The sequence below is a fragment of the Equus asinus genome, chromosome 15 (genome assembly GCF_041296235.1).
Source record: "Equus asinus isolate D_3611 breed Donkey chromosome 15, EquAss-T2T_v2, whole genome shotgun sequence".
Taxonomy (NCBI): domain Eukaryota; kingdom Metazoa; phylum Chordata; class Mammalia; order Perissodactyla; family Equidae; genus Equus; species Equus asinus.
In genome coordinates, this window is record NC_091804.1 from 46,538,116 (window position 1) to 46,558,413 (window position 20,298).

The following is a 20,298-nucleotide window of genomic DNA, read 5'->3' on the forward strand; positions in this document are numbered from 1 at the left end:
AGTACTGCTTTAATTATATCCCATACATTTTCTTATGCTGTGTTTTTGTTTTAATTCTCTTCAAAGTGTTTTTTCACTTATCATTTCTTCTTTGACCCATAAGTTATTTAGAAGTGTTAATTTTGAAAAAGTTTAGGTTTTCCTAGGTTTCTTTCTCTTGTGTATATCCATTTTAATTCTCTTGTGATCAGAGAGTGTACTTTGTATGATGTTAATCTTTAAAAATTTGAGTCTTGTTTTGTGGTCCACCTGATGGTCTATCCTGGAGACTGTTCTACGTGCCCTTGAAAGAATGTGTATTCTTTTAGCCTTTGGGTGTTTTCAGTAAATGTCAGGTCAAGTTGGTTGATAGTGTTGTTCAAGTCTTCCATGTCCTTGAGATTTTTTATTGTGGTAAAAACACATAACATAAAATTTCCCATCTTAACCATTTTTAAGTGCACAGTTCAGTAATGCTAAGTATATTCACAGTGTTGTGATATAGATCTCCCGAACTTTTTCATCTTGCAAAACTGAAACTCTACCCATTAAAAAACAATTCGCCTTTCCCCCTCTCATAGCCCCTCGTAACCATCATGCTACGTTTTGTTTCTATGAATTTGACTACCGTTGTGTGCCATATAACATTTCAGTCAATGACAGACTGCATAAGATTAGTACTGTATAGCCTAGGTGTGTAGTAGGCTATACCAAGTAGGTTAGTATAAGTTCACTCTATGAAGTTTGCACAATGACTAAATTGCCTAATGACGCATTTTGGGGAACATATTCCCACCATAAAGTGACTCACGATTGTACTTTAGATACTTCATAAGTGGAATCATACAGTATTTGTCTTTTTGTGACTGGCTTGTTTCATTTAACATAATGTCCTCAAGGCTCATCCATGTTGTAGCATGTGATAGGATTTCCTTCCTTTTCAAGGCTGAATAATATTCCACTATATGAATATACCATGTTTGTTTATTCAGTCATCATCAGTGGACATTTGAGTTGCTTCCACCTCTTGGCTATTGTGAATAGTGCCACTATAAACATGAGTGTGCAAATATCTCTTTGAAACCCTGCTTACAATTCTTCTGGATATATACCAAGAAGTGGAATTGCTGAACCCTATGGTAGTTCTATTTTTAATATTTTGAGAAACTGCCATACTGTTTTCCATAGCTGTTGCACCATTTTACAATTCTACCCTTGCTGACTTTTTTTGTCCAGTTGTTTACCAACTGTCGAGAGTGGAATAGGGAGGTCTCCAACTATTATTCTTGAATTGTCTATTTTTCCTTTCAATTCAGTCAATCTTTTTTTCACTTACTTTGGGTTAACCAATAGAAATTGACACATGCTTATACATTTACAATTGTTATATCCACCTCATTTTTTGGCCCATTTATTATTATTTGTCCTTAAGTCTTAAAGTCTGTTTGTCTAATATTAATTTAGAAACTCCAGCTCCCTTATGATTACTGTTTGCATGGTAAATATTTTTTCTATCCCTTTGCTTTCAACCTATTTGTGCCTTTGAATCTATGGTGTTTCTGTTTCTGGACAGCATATAGTTGGGTCTTGCTTCTTCATCCAGTCTGACAATCTCTATCTTTTGAGGTATTTAGTTTGTTCACACTTAATGACACTCCTGATATGATTGGATTTATGCCTGTCATTTTCCTATCTGTTTTCTATTTGTCTTATGTCTCTTCTGTTCTCCTTTGCTGCCTTATTTTATGTTAAATACGTTTTTGTGAACCACTTTTATTTATCTGTTGATATTTTTTACTATTTTTAAAATTATTTTTTAGTGATTGCTCTAGGGATTACAATATGCACCTTAATTTAGTGCAATCTGCTTCAGAATAATACTAATTTAGCTTCAGTAAAATATAGAAACTTTGTTGCAACACGTCTCATTTTTCTCCCCTACGCTTTGTGCTGCTATAAACTCAACCATACAGTGTTACAGTTATAGCTTTGTCCAATCTTACGTATATTTTAAAAGGCAAGAGAAGAGTCTTTTGATAGAATCTTTTATATTTACCATTTCTGGTATCTTCATTTCTTCTTGTGAATTCAACTTACTGTCTAGTGTTAACTTCAGCTTGAAGAACTTCCTTTAGGACTTTTTGTAAGGCAGGTCTGCCAGCAACAAATTCTTTCAGTCTTTGTGTATCTGAGAATGTACTTATTTTGCTTTCACTTTGGATAGTTGCTGGATATAGAATTCTTGGTTGGCAGTTTATTTCAGCATTTTGAGTACGTCATTCTGTTTCTTTTGGTCTCCATTATTTCTGAGGAGAACTCAGCCATCAATTGTATTTGTCTGGTTGCTTTCAAGAATAGAATCATACACAGGAAAAACGTCACAGATTCACCCTGTTCTTAGCTGACGTTTAGTAATTTTCTTTATTAAAGTGCTTCTCAGTTAGTTGTATCTCTCTGGTCAATTCCCAGAGGGCTGCCATAGCTATTTTTGACAGCTTTGTCCATCTTTTGAGGGGCAGGATTTGTTGACCTCACTCTGTCATTACACTGGATATGAGAAAACGTTCTTTTTTTTCTTCCAGTGAAATGAGAAGCCACTGAGGGGTATCAAATAGAAGAGGGACATAATCTGATTTATGTTTTAAAAGATCACTTTGGATACTTGTGCTAGTTAATTATTGCTGCATAAGAAATTACCCCAAACGTATTGGCTTAAAACAACACACACTGATTATCTCACAGTGTCTGTAGAAACTTGTAATTTGTAAACCAGAAATCTGGAAGCAGCTGAGCTGGGTGGCTCTGATTCGAAGTTTCTCATGAGGTTGCAGTCAAGATGTCAGCTGGGACTTCACTGGGGGCGGCAGATCCACTTCCAAGCTCACTTTGCGGCTGTTGTAGGAGGCCTAAGTTCCTCGCCGTCTGGCTCTCTCCATAGGTCTGCCCATGACTTGGCATCTGTCTTCCTCAAAAGCAAGTGAACTAGGGGCAGTGTGACCAACTTAGAAGTCACATTGTCCTTTTTTAAAAAATTGAGGTCAAATTGGTTTATAACATTATGTAAATTTCAGGTGCACATCATCATATTTCAACCTCTGCAGAGACTACATCGTGTTTGCCACCAATAGTCTAGTTGCCATCTGTCACTGTACAGGTGTCTCCCTTTAACCCTTTTGCCCCCTCCCCAACCCCCTTCCCCTCTGGAAACCACTAATCTGTTCTCTGTATCTATGTGTTTGTTTGCTTATCTTCCACATACGAGTGAAATCATATGGTATTTGTCTTTCTTTGTCTGACTTATTTCTCTTAGCATAATACTCTCAAGGTCCATCCATGTTGTTGCAAATGGCAAAATTTCATCCTTGTTTTGGCTGAGTAGTTGTCCATTGTATTCCATATCTTCTTTATTCATTCATCCTTCAATAGGTACTTAGGGTTTTTCAAGTCTTGGCTGTTGTGAATAAAGCTACAATGAACATAGGAGTGCGTATATCTTTTTTGGAATTAGTTTCTTCATATTCTTTGGGTAAATACTCAGAAGTGGAATAGCTGGGTCATATGGTAGTTCTATTTTTAATTTATTGAGGAATCTCCTACTGCTTTCCATAGTGGCTACACAAATCTACAGTCCCACCAGCAGTGTACAAGGGCTCCCTTTTCTCCCCATCCTCTCCAACACTTGTTATTTCTTCTTTTTAATAATAGCCATTATGATGGGCATGAGGTGATATCTCATTGTGGTTTTGATTTGCATTTCCCTAATAATTAGTGATGCTGAAAATCTTTTCATGTGCCTGTTGGCCATATGTATATCTTCTTAACAAACAACCTGATTTAAAAAATGGGGGGCTGGCCCGATGGCATAGGGGTTAAGTTCACACCCTCTGCTTCAGTGGCCAGGGGTCCGAAGGTTTGGATCCCGGGTGAGGACCTACACGCCACTTGTCAAGCCATGCTGTATCAGCATCCCATGTACAAAAGAGAGGAAGACTGGCTCAGATGTTAGCTCAGCAACAATCTTTCTTCAGCAAAACGAGGAAGATTGGCAACAGATATTAGCTCAGGGCCAATCTTCCTTACCAAAAAATTAAAAATAAATAAAACCTTTTTTTAAAATGAGAAGAGGATCTGAATAGACATTTTTCCAAAGACAATGTGCAAGTTGTCTTTTTATGACCTAGTCCATGAAGTCACATACTGCCACTGCTTTATTCCACTCATTAGAAGTGAATAACTAGGGGTCAGCCCAGTGGCGCATCAGTGAAGTTCACATGTTCCGCTTTGGTGGCATGGGGATCGCCAGTTCGAATCCCGGCTGTGGACATGGTGCCGCTTGGCAAGCCATGCTGTGGTAGGCATACCACATATAAAGTAGAGGAAGATGGGCACGGATGTTAGCTCAAGGCCAGTCTTCCTCAGCAAAAAGAGTAGGATTGGCAGCAGATGTTAGCTCAGGGCTAATCTTCCTCAAAAAAAGAAAAGAAGTGAATAACTAAATTCAGCCTGCCCTCAAGAAGAGGGAAAATTAAGTTCCACCTCTTGAAGAAAGAAGTATTAAAAACTTCTTGATGGCAAGTGAGTCACTTTGGAGGAGCAGAAAGAAAACTAAGGGATGGAAACTGCATACTCTCAAGAGAACAAGTGGAGGGCCATCAAGGGAAGAAGTCTGAGAAGGAGCAGCTGAGGAGGCAGGAGCAAAGCTAGGAAAGTGCGCTGCTGGAGACGCAGAGGAAGGATATGACCACGAAGATCTGAGCTCTCTGTGCCAATTACTGTTGAGAGAGCAAATAGTGAAGACAGACAACTGTGCTTTGGATGTGGAAAAAATGCTGGCATTAGCAGGTGTAGTTCAGTGGCATGACGGAGACAGAAGACAGACAGGAGTGGGCTGAAGTGTGAATAGAAGATGAAGAATTTAAATATTTGGGTGTTTATTATACACTCACTGGGTAAGACCCTTCAAACCTTATCTGTCCGGCCTCCTGAGCTTCTTCCAAATGTGTTCGCTTCGTCCTCACGCCTGCCCTCATCTCAGTTACCATAAGTTTCACCTGGACACCTCATCAACAGCATCCTAAATGATCTCCCAACCCCTTCTTTGCTGCCTTCAGATCTTTTTTCCATGACAGGCAGAAAATCCTACAGGACCTTTGAAAATCCTACAGCTGATCACGACACTCTTGTGTTTAAAAGCTTTCAATGGCTACCCGTTACTCCCGGGCTAAAGTCCAAACCTCTTGCAGGTTTCTAGGTCATCTGGCTCCTGCCTACCTCTCTGGCTGTTCTTTCTCTTTCTCTCCCTCCCTCCCCTTTTCATGTCTGCACTCCAGTTAGCTTCTTTCACTGTCATCCTTTATTTTCTCTTCTGTGCCCTATTGTCTTTAGCCTCCAGAACCAAGTCTGAAGTCTCAGCTTAAACATTATTTCCCTGGGAAGGCATTCCTCGATCTCTCTTTGAAGTCAAAACCCCCTCCTCTCCACACTTTTTCTATCATCCAAACGGCTTTTCTTTTCTTTTTTCTGCCATTAGCACTAGATAGACAGTGACTATGGCTTATGGCTATATCCCAGCACATAACCCCCAGCAGGCATTCAGTAAATATTCCCAGAATGGATTAAGTGAAAACAACTCAGTTCCATGGAAATTCTCCACCAGAATTTTTATTAAACAGGAAAATATCTTAAATGACTATGGAGTACTTATTTTAAGTAATGCAAGGTAATTTGGACATTTTAGATAAGGCTTTTCAAAAACAACACGTCAAAAATATCTCAGGAGGCAAGACCTACAGAACCAATTATTCTAAATCATCGTGGTTTATAGACTGAATGTAATGCTTTCATTAGGAGTTGTTAATCCATTTAATAATAAGCAACCTTTGGGTTGAGGAGAGGTGAGTTAAATAATCCCTGATTTTGTAGGAGCAATTAGTTATACATATATTAATTTGCCTGCTTTCAATTCAGGCACGGTTGGAAAAAAAATCCAAGAGGAGAGGTCGTAGGAGTTGAACAGCCAGGCATTCCTTGCAACATTTTCAGAAAGCAAATGAAAATGAACCCTGAAACAAGCCAACAGCAGGGGCACTCATTCACTTAATACACTTTAATCTCATGAACAGACGCTGGAGATCGAGTCATTGACTCGGGAGCTGCAGACTTCCACCCCCGGCCACCTGCAAGACATCTTGGCGTGGTGTTCTGACGGCACCTCCAGTTCAGCACATCCCAATCGGAACTCACTGTCGAACTCATTATGGTCGCTGGCAGAAACTTGCCCTCCTCCTGGGTTCCCTGTCTCAGCAGAGCGCTATCCCTGGCACACAGGCTGCAAGTCACAGCAGCATCTTGCTGGGCCGGCTCCTCGGCCCCTCCAAGGCTGCTGGGCACTCAGGATTTAACCTCAATCTCACAGCAGCCGTCCAGCTCCTTCTCAGACCCAGTTAACTCTCACTGAGGCTTCCTAACTTGCATTTCCACCTCAAGCTCCTCTCCATAAGGCCTCCTCCTGCAGCTGTGGAAAGGAGTCTCGAAAACGCAGATATGGTCCTGTCACTTCCTCAAAGCAGGCAAACCATAAAATCTCCAAATGTTTCATCCTCATCATAACTAATACTTACTGAGCACCTACTGTGTGCAGCTCCACGCTCAGTGCTCTACATACATTTTTGCATTAAATCCTTCCACATTGCCCTCAGTTAAAAACCTAATTCCCCACCAAGACCCGGCCCTGCCTGCCTCTCCCACTTCATCCAGGCTTCTCCCTGGCCTGCCAGGGGCCAGTCTCGGTTGCCTCTGTGTTCCGAGGACACACGGCAAACCCTGCCCTGGCAGCTCCACTTTCCCAAAATGCTCCCTGCTTAGTCCTAGCTCCTTTGAATACTTTTGTTATATGACTCTCAGCTCAAATATGTTTCTCTTCTTGCTCAAAGTCAGTCTCTCCTATTATCACAGGACACTAGCACTTGTCACCCTCTGCCATTATTTTGTTTGCTCCCTGTTCAGCTTGCTTAGTGGAATGTAGGCTCCTCCAGGGTAAGGATCACGTCCAATTTATTCACCAATGAGCTCCAGGAGTAGCATAGTGCCAGGCACTTAGGGACACTCAATAAACAGTAGTCGAATGAATGAAAGAAGAAATGAAGGAAAGCACAGTGCCTGGTAAGCCCTCCATAAATAGTTGCTATTTTCAACATTCTGGAGCTTATGTCTCTCATGCTCTTTCCCCATGGACGTGGGCATTACCTTCCAAAGCATTCAGAGCTGATGGTGTTAACATCCCTGCTCAAACCTTCCCAGGATGATCATCAGGCTCACTTTTGGACCTCCTGCTATGTGCAGGGAACCATGCTATGGGCTTATGAAGCATCATCTCAGTTATCATCAGCAACTACCCCACGAGGTAGGCCCTCTTTTCCAGGGCTGCACTATCACATTTATGGGTCCTTGGCACTTGGCCTTCGTGGGCCCTTCTTCCATAGAGGAAAATTTTAAATTACATATTAGGGCCAGCCTGGTGGCACAGCAGTTAAGTTCGTACATTCTGTTTTGGCAGCCCAGGGTTCACTGGTTCAGATCCTGGGTGTGGACCTATGCACCGCTTATCAAGCCATGCTGTGGCAGGCGTCCCACATATAAATCAGAGGAAGATGGGCACTGATGTTAGCTCAGGGCCAGTCTTCCTCAGCAAAAAGAGGAGGATCGGCGGTGGATGTTAGTTAGCTCAGGGCTAATCTTCCTCAAATAAATAAATAAATAAATAAAATTACCTATTACAGTGTGTTTGTTTTTTATACCAATTATAGCTATACAAATATAATCCCGGCTGGACTCAATATTATAATATTCATTGCTCTTCTGATTTTAAAAGAAATTAAAACATTTTGGTGGGCCCTAGACACAGTGCCTGATAAATCAGCCCTGCTCTTGTGTCAGACGACAAACTGATGCTCACAAGACCAAAAGTCGCAGCGAAGAAGGCGGCGAGCTGGGACCCACACCCGGGCCAGGTGTGAGTCTAGTTTGCAACTTCCATCCGGAGCTAAAACCCCTGGGACCCAACCAGACAGTGCTCCTGGATCAACTCGGGACGTTTACTGGGTGCGGTCGCTGCAGGTCTCCGGCCCGGCCCTGGGCGCCTGGAGCGAAGAACCTGGGACCGCCCTGCGTGCCCCAGACCTCCCTCCAGGCCCCGCCCCTCCCCCGGCCCCGCCTCCAGTCCGGAGAGGCGCGCGGCCGCGGGGGGCGGGGCCGCGGGGCCGCGCGTGCGCTCGCCCGCGGCGCGCTGCGCATGCGCCCTGTTTGCAAGCGAGGATGGCGGGGGCCGCTCCAGGCGCCATCATGGACGAGGACTACTTCGGGAGCGCGGCCGAGTGGGGCGATGAGGCGGACGGCGGCCAGGTGAGGGGGGCTCCGGGCGCCCCCGACGAGGGCTGTTGGTCTCCGTCGCCGGCGCGCTGGCCCCGCTCTCGGCGAGCCCGGCCCCGCGGTCCTCGCGAGCTTCAAGTGCCGCCCGCCCCGCCCCCCGAGCGGCGCGCCCCCCGCCGCCCGCGGGCCCCTCTCGCCGCCGCGCGCCCGGGGCCACGCGCGGCCTCTCCCCGCCTCCGGCCCCGCGCTTGCAGACGGGAGGGGTGGGGGCGGGCCCGGAGCCCCGTTGTCTGATCACGGTCGGCTGTCCCCTCCCCGGGCCTCAGTTTCCCCAGTGAAGGGCTCGCGCCGGCGCCCAGCCCGAACACGCGGTGACCCGCTGACCACTCCCTCTGGGCCAGCCCCACTGCCAGGCGCGGTGACTGCCTCGCCCGCCAAGGCGGGGCGGCCGTACTCGAAGGGGAGGGCTGGGTGCGGGGCCACACAGTTTTGTTTTTTCTTTTAAATAATTCAATCTTTCGAAAAATCTAACTCATCACGAGGGAAAAAGTTGAACTTTGGGCTTTCTTCCGTGTGTTTGGTTTGCACACCTTACCCTGCAGGGCTTTGGGCTGACTTAATCCATCCTTGGTCCAAGTGGCGCCGAAAGATCTTCCAGCCTGGACCTTGCAGGGTTTGGTGTGGGGCGGAGAGCCCGGACTGGGGTCCCGGCTCGGCCGCTGTGTCCCGGCCTAACTGTGATCCGAAGACCTGCCCGCAGTGCAGCTTTACACGACGGCTTCTCGGGCCCCTCGCCCGCAGACTGATACAGCTGGTCTGGAGGGAGCCTGGGAATTTGCCTTCTGATAAGAGTCAGGATTAAAGATGTTTGGGAAATATTGAACGAATATTTTGAAGGAGGAAGGGATGACGTGGGGCGTACTTCGCTGAAAGGGGGACGGCGGTGCAAAGAGGTCATTGGAGGTGCAAAGACGCGGGCACAGGCGCTGTGTTCGCGGAACTAAGGGGAGTCCCGCGTGGTTAGTGGCCTGGTGGAAGCAGTGGCATGAGGTCCGGGAGGAAGCAGGTTCTGAAGGGCCTTTGAAAGCTGCTGCAAAGAGTCTCGGGCAGGGACTGACCCGGTGAGATTCGTATGTTGGACCATTCCACGGTGTTGGAGGCTTATCATGGAGTGGATGGAGGGTCAGGTTTAGCTAGTTGGAGCCTGTGTTAGCTAGGTGTTTTCCTGCGTTAGCGCGTTCCACGCTCAAGGTTTTGGTTGGGTGTTCATTTTGTAAATGAAGAAAGTAAGGCCCAAAGACTTAGTGACCTGCCCACGTTCATGAAACTAATAAATGAAGGAATGGGGATCCCACCCAGGTCCTTTGTCTCCATTGCCACTTTATCAAACTGCTGACCACCGAAATGGTCTAAATGAAAGAAACTTAGGGTGTAAATTAGCTTAGCGGTGGGTTGGTGTATCCTGTTTAAAATGTCACAGTACTTGTCACATTGAGCCTTCAAGTCACAGAGTGTTAGAACTAGGGCGTATCTAAGGACCCTCTAGTCCCTGGCCCTCATTTTATAAGCAGAGCTCTCCAGTTACCTGCCCTGGGTTATGCAGTCAGGAATGGCAGAGCCACACCTAGACCCCTCTCTGGGAGGTTGGGGAGTCTCATGTTTGGAGAACTTTAATCATCCTAATTCGGCCCACTGACCATAATTGGCTCTCACTGATGAAGGGTAGAACCAGGTGTTCATTTCGTGTTCATTCTGTGACTGCTTGGAGGAGGGAGAGAGCGCCAAGAAAGGTGAGTGACAGGGGTGGCATGAGCTGAATTTTGGAAGACAGTAGTAGGTCAATTTTTGTGACCCTGATTCTCTTCACTTAACACCATGTTAGGTGGATTGTGGGAGGTAGGAAGATGTGTAAGAAGGCTACTGTGATGAGTCCAGATGATAGACGCTAAGAGCTACTGAAATGCACATAGTGTAGTCTGGCTTCCGGTTGCCGTTGGGGAGTAGCAAGAGATGAGACTGGCCAGGCGAACAGGTGGAAGGTTAAGGTTATGGACGTCTATCTTGGATGTCTTTGTTGAGGGAGATAAGAAACTTTAAGCAAGAGAAAGACATAAGTTTTACGGCTTATGAAGCTCATTGGGGCATCAGTGTGAAAGATGTTGGGAAGGAAGGAATGAAATTGAGCCATGAGGGGAATATCACTACTGCCCAAAATAAGGAACAGTAGAGGTAAAGACGGAAAGAAGGGCCCAATTGGACAGATATGTGTGAGATAGAATCGATGAGTCTTTATGACAGGAGGGAGGGAGGAGAAATTGAAGATGGCTCCTAGGTTTGTGGGTTTGGGGTCAACAGGTAGATAATGGAACCCTTTACTGGAATATAGGTTGTAGGAAGATGATCTGCTTAGAAGGAAAAGATGAGGTCAGTTTTGGATCTAATCAGTTTGGAATACTAGTGGGGCATCCTATTGGAAATGAGAATAGACTGTTGAACACTTGAGCTCAAGAGAGACAGACATCCAGGCTAAATTCTAGAGTTATGGGCAAGAAGGTGGCATGACCCAAGAGAAGACGTAGCAGAAGAGAAGAGGGTCCAGGGTAGAAGCCCAAGAATACAGGCGCATAAGGAGGAGTCTCAAGGGGCAGTCTGGCCTTCCTTCACAGCCTCTTCAAGGCCCTCACACAGATAGGGTCTGAGAGAACTCTCCCTCGTCTGCTCAGGGAAGGCATCATGCTCCATCTGCTCCCGAAGCACTTGCTTTCAGGACATGAGTCTAGACCAGGGGTGGACAGACTTTTCTGTAAAGGGCCAGATAGTAAATATTTTAGGTTCTGCATGTCTCTTGTCACAGCTATTCAACTCTGCCATTATAGGGGGAAAGCAGCCGTAGATAGTATGTTTAAAAACTGAGTGTGGCTGTCCCAATAAAATTTTATTTACAGAAACAAGAGGAGGGCTAGATTTGGCCCTGGGGTCGTTTGCTGATTCCTGGCCCAGCTCTTACCCCGTTATGTTAGAGTCACTTGCGTGGAGCTTGGTCTCTCTTACTAGTTTGTGAATTCTTTCAGCGGAGAAAGCCATATCTTGTCTTATATTTTCTTAGGTTCCCTGGTGACAAGCACAAGTGCTAAGTACAGAGTAAATATTCAGAAAGCATCTGCTTGTTATTTAGGATGACAATGTTCAAGCTGGGTAGACCTTGGGGTCATTCAGCCGTCATCATCACATCCTCATCCTGCTTTGTCCTTAGATTCGGTAACTTGTTTAAGGTTGCTTCCATGCAAACTGGGCTAGAATCCAGCCAGATGTGCTGATTTGAGGCAAGTCAATGGTCTTTACTTTCTAACTGCAAATTGATGGCTTATGCCTTCAAGAATCACTTCATCAGTCTTTGTTGGAAAGCATTAAATGGCACATATGAAATAATAATAGTGAAAACAATAATAGTTAACATCTGTCGAACTCTTACGAAATGTTAGGTACTGTGCTTGGCTCTTCCAAAAATTCTCTCATGGAATACTTATAACAGCCAAATGAGGGTAGGTACTATGATTATCTTTGTTTAATAGAGGAGGAAACGGATACCCAGAGAGGTCAGGAAACGTGTATGAGCGCTGGACATAAGTTCACTAGGGTGGAGTTGTGATTCAAACCCACTCGGTGTGACTCTGGATCCCGTTTTCTTAGCCACTCGTTAGTTGTTCGTCCTATATCATGAGATTGTTGTGAAAGAAAAATGAAATATTGTCTGTGGAATACTTTTGAAAGGGACAGCGTTATACAGATTTAAGCTGAGATTACAGGATATTTGTATTAATGAAAAAATTGCATGGCTCATGGCATTTATCAACAGCAGGAGGATGATTATGGAGAGGGAGAAGATGATGCAGAGGTCCAGCAGGAATGCCTACATAAGTTTTCTACCCGGGATTATATAATGGAACCCTCCATCTTTAACACTCTGAAGAGGTATGTGAGAAAGGTTATTTGTATTGGGAGGAAGGTGGGTGATAATTCAGAGAAAGTTTTGTAATAAACCTAAAAGATGATATGTAAAAGTTAGAATAATGTGATATGGAATGGAAGGCTTCTAGGGGTCCCCCAACACTTAAAAAAACTTAATAACCTATCTTCCTCCTCGCCTCCCTGTTATCCATTTCCATGCCCATCTACATTCATTTTCGTGTAATAGCTTACTTGTTACTTTTTCTAGATATTTTCAGGCAGGAGGGTCTCCGGAGAATGTTATCCAGCTCTTATCAGAGAACTACACTGCTGTGGCCCAGACTGTCAACCTGCTGGCTGAGTGGCTCATTCAGACAGGTGCTTTGTGGGTGCCCCTGTCCTGGGTAGTCAACCCCCCCCTTTTTTAAATAGACCTATGGATCATTATGATGCTGATAAATTGGAAAGGCCTTCTGTGTTTTCCTGGTTTTTCAGTCTTAAATAAGTAAGAACTGAATTTCTTACCCATCTTCATCTGCTTGATTCTTATCTTTGATTCAGTAATTGAGGTTTACAGATAGCCTGCAAATGTGATTCTCATTGAGCTGTTTTCCCTACCATGTTGTAGAATTATAGGATTATACAGTGTATGTTCAGTGTGTCATTTTTAAGAGGTCTATTATAGCAAGCAGTAAATGATGGATAATTTAGGACTGGGTATGATTATGGCTTTTAGCTAATATGATCAAAGTAGAGCCTTACTGTAAATCCACTAAACTGGGTGCAGATGACATCACTGAGTAAGTACTGTCCGGAAACTAGTCGATTCATTGCTGTCACAGTGATTAGATGCCAGTGTGTCTCTTGGCTGGCATCTGCTCTCTGCTGCTTTGTTGGAGTATGTCTTTCCATCTCTCCTACCTGTCTGTTTTGCCAATTTGTCCTTGTCTTTAGCGAGGTTTTGAAGATGTTGTCCTTTCCACGTAGACAAGGGTAGAACATCCTTCTGTGTTCTGCCCTGTGCTCCTTCTTGGGTCTTACCATTGAATATGATTAATAAATATTAATTTTTATAAGAGGTCCAAAATCTTAAGTGGACATGAGCAATTCTGTTGTTTGATTCACAGACTTTTGACCTGACTGCTTTTTCCTGAAGTAATATACAAATTCAGAGATTGCCGTTTTCCATCTGGTTGCTTTCATTTTTTTTCAGGTGTTGAACCAGTGCAGGTTCAGGAAACTGTAGAAAATCACTTGAAGAGTTTATTAATCAAACATTTTGACCCACGCAAAGCAGATTCTATTTTTACTGAAGAAGGAGAGGTGAGGAGTCTTTTCTTTTTCTAATACCAGTTCCTAGGGTCTTTTGCTAATTCCATGTGTACAGTGGAGTATGGCATATTATGTAAGTAACGTAAGAGTTGGGTACTAAAATCGGGGTGTGAGACAAATTGCACAGAGTCGGAGTTGCCCTTTAAATGCTATACTCAGTGTACTGAGATCTTGCATGCAGAGAGGCACACAGGTACCGAGCGGAGAGGAGGAACAGCAGATTCACACCTCACTCTAGGGCACAGGCTCTGAGTGGTGTGCTGTACTTGTTTGAGTCCTTCAAGAAGCAGACGCCAAGACAGGATTTAGATGTGCAGGAGATTACGGAGGACACACTTGTGAGGGAAGCTGGGTAGGGGCTGCAGGAGCTGGGGGAGGCATGATGCAGTCAGACCCCTGAAGGCAAGAGGGAAGGCAGGATGGTTGGGTAGGAGGAGTCTTAGACGATAGTGCAGTTTTCAGAAGGCTTCAACAATGTCACTGGGTAGTCCTCAGCTGTCACTGGAGCCCCATGTCTCCTAGGAACAGGCCTGCCTCAGGAGCCCTGCCACACTCAGTCAGTGGCTGGGAGCAGCCCTTGGGAAACCTAGCCTTGGGACAAATGGGAGGTGGATCCAGAGTGCAGCCCGCAGTCCGTCAGTCACGCAGAAGAGCTGAGAGACACATTTTCATGGCCACTACACCTGGTGATGGACAAAACCACCTGTGCTATTTAAATTGCCTTTTTCTCTTTCACCAAGGGCATACAGCTGATTTAGCAGGAGTCAATTGTGCGTATGATGCAGCTCCACTGCATACGTGCTTCCACTAGACTCTCCTGTGTCTCCAGGAAGCACCTGTCAGTGAGCTCTTGGGCAGAGTCGGATCTTCCAAGAGCTCTGTGTGGGCATTCAGGGGCTCTGGCTCCGCCACTCGGCTACCCATGTGGCCTCACCACCTCCAGGTCTGCTTCCTTCTCTGGGGACTGCAGGGCCAGACCTCACAAGGGCTCTTCCAGCTGTAATATTCTGTGATTTGTTTATACAACATAATCTTCACTTAAGCTAAGGCTAGGCCTCTTATCTTGCTGTTTGTTTGTTGGCAGACTCCAGCGTGGCTTGAACAAATGATTGCACATACCACATGGAGAGACCTTTTTTACAAACTGGCTGAAGCCCATCCAGACTGTTTGATGCTTAACTTCACTGTTAAGGTAGGAAGAGTATTGGAGACAGATAAAAGTGTTTATGAGTGAGGGTTATTTTATGTTGGTTGGTGGTCTGTTTCCTTTGAAAGGTCATATTTGCTGTTGTTAGTAAAAGTCTTCATCGTTTCACTTTAGAAAGTCATACATTGAGAAGGAAAAGCATAGAATATGTACCTGTGTTTGTGGATCAACAGGGACTATGTTTTAGGATTTGCAGGAATGTATTTATAGAGTCTGTTGTGTTCTGAGAGGAGCCTTTAAGAATGTTTCCTTAATCTTATACACAGAGAAACCAAGGTGGGGTGGTTAGCCTGGGCCACAAACCTAGTTAGTGGTGAAGCAGGGATCAGAGTAAAGGTTTGAGACCTGAGACCACTGCTTACTTATCCCAGCTCACCACAAACACTGTTGACAATCAACCTTCTCTGAAATGTGTGGTCACTACTTGTTGACACTTTCTTTGGCTTCTTACTTTTGTATTGTAGCTTATTTCTGATGCAGGGTACCAGGGGGAGATAACCAGTGTATCCACAGCTTGCCAGCAGTTGGAAGTGTTTTCTAGAGTACTTCGTACTTCTCTAGCTACAATTTTGGATGGAGGAGAAGAAAACCTTGAAAAAAACCTCCCTGAGTTTGCCGTAAGTTCTTTACTTTATGTATTTCAGATTAGAAGGAACCTGTTTTGGGTCTTGCATTTTCAAACATAAAATGCTCCTTTCCTTTAGAGAATGTCCAGGTCGCAACGCACCTTCCAAGATAATAACTTCCACGCAGGAGAACTGTTGAAGTTGGACTCTTTCCTCTACGTATGTCATTGCTGCAATCACGAAACCCCAAACTCTCTCTCTGTTTTCAGAAAATGGTGTGCCACGGGGAACACACATACCTGTTTGCCCAAGCCATGATGTCTGTGCTGGCCCAGGAAGAGCAAGGAGGCTCCGCCGTGCGCCGGATCGCTCAGGAAGTTCAGCGCTTCGCCCAGGAGAAGTGAGAGGCGGTGTTTCTGCCTACCCTAGTCCTCACTAGGTGCTCTCCACAAAATCACCCCCCGCCCCATTTCCACAGCCACAGACTCTAGGTCCTCCTATTTTGACCTATAGGTAAACTTGCTTTTACCCAGTAGAGCTGGAAAAGTCAGGGTAATTTTAAATACATGTAGAGAGCTTGCTTTCTAAAGTATTGCTTTGATGAATATTTTGTAAAGTATTTGATTATTGTTCAATTCACTGGATATATGAACCTGTATTTTCATGTAGTAGGATTCATCAATAGCAAATAACAAATCTTGAAATAGTTATTCAGCAGTCTAATTGTTATTTTGTAGTACATATCTTACAGAGCAAAATTAGCTCTTCTTATCTTTCTTTTCTACTAATGGACTCTCAGTAAGATATTTGAAAAGTGTGTGGTTCCTTTTAGAAAGTCTGTGAGCTGTATTTGAATCCTTCTTTCCCAAGTCGCTCCAAATGTTGTTTTCATAGCTCAGTTGGTAGACCAGTGAATGACATAAACATGAAAACCCAGAGGGATCCATACAACTCAAAGTATTAAATGTGAAAAAAGGATGAGAAGAAGGAAGGAGGGAAGGAAGGAGAGGGAAGGGAAGGGTCATTAACAACATAGCCCACCTTATTAACAATGGGATATGTGACTTTTTCCATCAAGGGGCCATGATGCCAGTCAGATCACACTAGCATTAGGCACAGCTGCCTCCTACCCCAGGGCTTGTCAGGCCCTTGGTGCTATGTTGTCCAAAGGAGCCCTGAATCCAGCTGACATCACAGTCCTGTTCAAGATGTTTACAAGCATGGACCCGCCTCCTGTTGAACTTGTAAGTTGCTTTTCATTTTAATAATAAGATGGGATACCCCCATTGTTCATCATAAGGGTTATTTTGGAAAGTCTGTGTTTCTCTTAATTCTCTTAAGTCAGTGAGTGCAAATTCCTGTTGAAATGTTTCTGTCCTTTTCCTGGTCCCATCACTCTCTCAGAGCTGCACACATTAGTGCACCTGTTGGGCAGAGCACAGCAGCGGGGTGGGGGTGGGGGAGTGAGTGGCATGCCCTCACTCCTGCCCTAAGTGGGTGTGGACTTACCTGCCATCTCTCTCCTGCATTCCTTTCAATGGCCTTGTTTCTCCCCAGATCCGAGTGCCAGCCTTCCTGGACCTGTTTATGCAGTCACTCTTTAAACCAGGAGCCAGGATCAACCAGGACCACAAGCACAAGTACATCCATATCTTGGCATATGCAGCAAGTGTGGTTGAGACCTGGAAGAAGGTACTGTCAGTTCTGAGAACCGATGGACTTTTAGGGAGATAAGTAACCTCCTCTCTTTAGCATTATTTGGAAATTTTGGCTGCAAGAAATCATGAGCCCATCTAGGTTCAGAAATACTTTTTCTCGTGTTTATGCATAGAGTGCTAAATGTCTCAAGACAATGTGCATAGTGTCTATACTGCTTACTCAAACTCTAATTGAAGCGCGAGTAAAGAAATGAAACTGACTTCCCCGAGCTGCAGACCAACACCAGTCTCGCTGGTTTCAGTTTCTCTATGCTGGGTGACTGAAGTTTGACAAGTAAATTGACTCCTGACTTGAGAGATGGGGAAGGTGCTTTGCAGAGAGAAGTGGCCAATCCCACATTACCCCAACTGCAAGGGTGCAGGCTCCGTCAGGATTCACCACTGTTGCCTGTGTTTTCAGAACAAGCGAGTGAGCATCAATAAAGATGAGCTGAAGTCAACATCGAAAGCTGTTGAAACCGTTCACAATTTGTGTTGCAATGAGAACAAAGGGGCCTCTGAACTCGTGGCAGAGTTGAGTACACTCTATCAGTGTATTAGGTAAGCAAAATGAAACTTATTTCTAAAGGTAATCCTTTTGGGAGGAAGTGGCTTGAGTTTTCAATTAAAAGCTCAAAAAACATAAAAGCTTCAGAGATACTTACTTACTTATTTTTTCTTTTTAAAACATATGCAGAGAACTTTAAACTGTTTTAGCGGTGTAATTTTCAGAGCTTTGCTTGCCAGAAGTCTGTTTACAAATTAGACTTAAGAAAAAGGAAGACCAACCAGAATTATAAAAATTGATTTGAAGAAAAAGGTCTATTTACAGTAAAAGGCCAACAAAAGATTGCTGCCATAGAAGTGATTTGCAATTATGCCAATTATATACATAAGTAGTCACTAGGAAAGCTTACAAATTGGCTGTCCTCTCAGGCAGTTGAATCTTTCCCCGGTTAATTTGTACTAGGGACAAAGAAGGGATTTGCTAAACAAAAGTAAACTTCACCCCAGCCCACTAAGCTCACTGTTTTGCATTAATGATCTTTTCCTTTTAAACCAGTAAAGTGGTTTAAAGTAAGCTGAGAATTGGGTTCTTGCACTGCACGTTTGAGAGGATGCTGACTCATCAGACTGTTCACTACGAAGCATGTCCCTGGCAGGGCATCTTGAAGAGTGAATTGATGGGCTGGATTGAGCTTGTTGTTTTATAAACCTTTCTAACCATTTAATTTTGGTGTTTGTTTTTCTAAAAAACTTGTTTAAGGAAGCATTATTTACCTGTAGGTTTCCAGTGGTAGCAATGGGTGTGCTGAAATGGGTGGATTGGACTGTCTCGGAACCAAGGTACTTCCAGCTGCAGACTGACCATACACCGGTACACCTGGCACTGCTGGACGAGGTAGGGGGCTCCAGGGCCGTGCTCAGCATGCCCTCTGTGCCTTGCACTGTTTATGCCTGTGCTTCTCGCACGTCTGTTCAGTGAGTTCAAGAGACACTCTGTTCAATGAGGATTTTCCTTTTAAGGAACTAGTTTCAACAACTCTGTAGCTTTCTCAGTTTTTATCAAGTCCCTGAAGGGATGAGAGATGGTACAGAAGCTGACCAGCCCTGGGGCAAGTGTTGAGTACCACCATTGTCAGCGAGAAGCTGTCTTTGGTGGCTGTGACAATGATAGTTCTCTACGCTGATGGTGAGCCTAGAGACCCAACCATAGTGCTCAGTGCGGCTTCCTTTGGCCTGTTGTAGATCAGTACCTGCCACCAGCTCCTGCACCCCCAGGTCCTGCAGCTGCTTGTTAAGCTTTTTGAGACTGAGCACTCCCAGCTGGATGTGATGGAGCAGGTGAGCAGGTGGCCCATGGGGTTTGTCGTGCAGTTTGGGGAGAGGACCCCATTCTAATGGACTTCTCTGCCCCTACTCTTGCAGCTTGAGTTGAAGAAGACCCTGTTGGACAGGATGGTTCACCTGCTGAGTCGAGGTTATGTACTTCCTGTTGTCAGTTACATCCGAAAGTGTCTGGAGAAGCTGGACACTGACATTTCACTCATTCGCTATTTTGTAACTGAGGTCAGCAATACACTCTTCGTTTCACATTTCATACTATTGACACTAGCAGTGCCCTTTTTGGTTTAATTTACTTCATTTTGTACCTAACTGAGAACTGTGCTTTCTGATAATCATGGTGATAACAATGACATAGATACCACCTTACCAAGCACCTGCTGCCTGCAGGAACTTATTATGTGCTTTATCTGCATTACCACCTGGGTGTCTTAATGTTGGAGGCTGATGTTGTCAACAGGAAGCAAAAAGTGGGGAGAGAAGGGTGGTTTTCTCCTGACTGATTGCCGTTTCATTAGCATGTTGGTGCGATGCCGCTCACAGGCTGTGCGGGAGGAGGAATGACCTGGTGTTCTCTCCTCCTAGGTGCTGGATGTCATCGCTCCTCCATACACCTCTGACTTTGTGCAGCTTTTCCTCCCCATCTTAGAAAACGACAGCATCGCAGGCACCATTAAAACAGAAGGTGAACATGACCCTGTAACGGAATTTATAGGTATGGTTGACGTGAATGTCCCTTTGCTACAATTTTAAGTGTCATTTTTTACCTCCTGTTTCTAACCCAGTGACTGTTTGCCTTCTGTTTTTTAAAGCTCACTGCAAGTCCAACTTCATCCTGGTGAACTAATTTAGAGCACCCTCCAGAGCTGAAGTGGAACATTCCAGACCACTTGTGGAAAAATCCTTTCCAGAAACGTGTGTGAAGAGGCTCGGTCAGCATCTTGGAAATGGGCTCTGCTGGGGGAGGTGGATAACTCTGTTAGAAAGGAAAATGTTAGCAGTGTAAGTGAATTCTATTCACTTTCTCTACTGAGAACAGTCCCCTCTCTTTGTTGTAAGTCCAGGGCTGCCCCGAATCCTGTTTACAGTGTTCTTTCCCCCCGTATAGAAGCTAGGTTCGTGTTACCTCTTGGGATGCAGCCAGTTGTCAGCCCCAAGGGTGGCAGGAATTCAGAAACAGACACTCAAACGAACTACTTTCAAAGTTGACTTAAGTTTTCTCACAAGAACCCGATTAGCTAGTTGATATTTTATTGTAATTGTTTTAATTTTCCAAGAACAAATAAAAAAAAAAGCCATTCTGGGTTGGAAGGTGTAGATCCTGGTATTACGTTGTTGTTATGTGTAAATAAGGCAC

The 20,298-nt window shown here is 44.6% G+C and overlaps 1 protein-coding gene across 4 annotated transcripts; it reads left to right on the forward strand.

The window, feature by feature from the left end:
• The first annotated feature begins 8,200 nt into the window (after window positions 1-8,200).
• On the forward strand, window positions 8,201-20,258 carry NELFCD (negative elongation factor complex member C/D). Of its 4 annotated transcripts, none has more exons than XM_044748152.2 (15): window positions 8,201-8,379; window positions 12,203-12,318; window positions 12,563-12,672; window positions 13,508-13,617; window positions 14,711-14,818; window positions 15,298-15,450; window positions 15,669-15,799; window positions 16,478-16,643; window positions 16,957-17,091; window positions 17,518-17,657; window positions 18,384-18,498; window positions 18,846-18,941; window positions 19,026-19,166; window positions 19,527-19,656; window positions 19,754-20,258. In XM_044748152.2, exons 1-15 carry the CDS (start codon window positions 8,293-8,295, stop codon window positions 19,786-19,788), a joined length of 1,773 nt encoding a protein of 590 aa, XP_044604087.1. In that variant the 5' UTR covers window positions 8,201-8,292; the 3' UTR covers window positions 19,789-20,258. The 4 variants fall into 4 exon arrangements, 2 of the variants coding, with proteins under 2 accessions (XP_044604087.1, XP_070342295.1); XM_070486194.1 differs by having other exon boundaries at window positions 8,222-8,379; window positions 12,206-12,318; XR_011494709.1 differs by having other exon boundaries at window positions 8,223-8,379; window positions 19,026-19,077.
• Window positions 20,259-20,298: the final 40 nt, after the last annotated feature.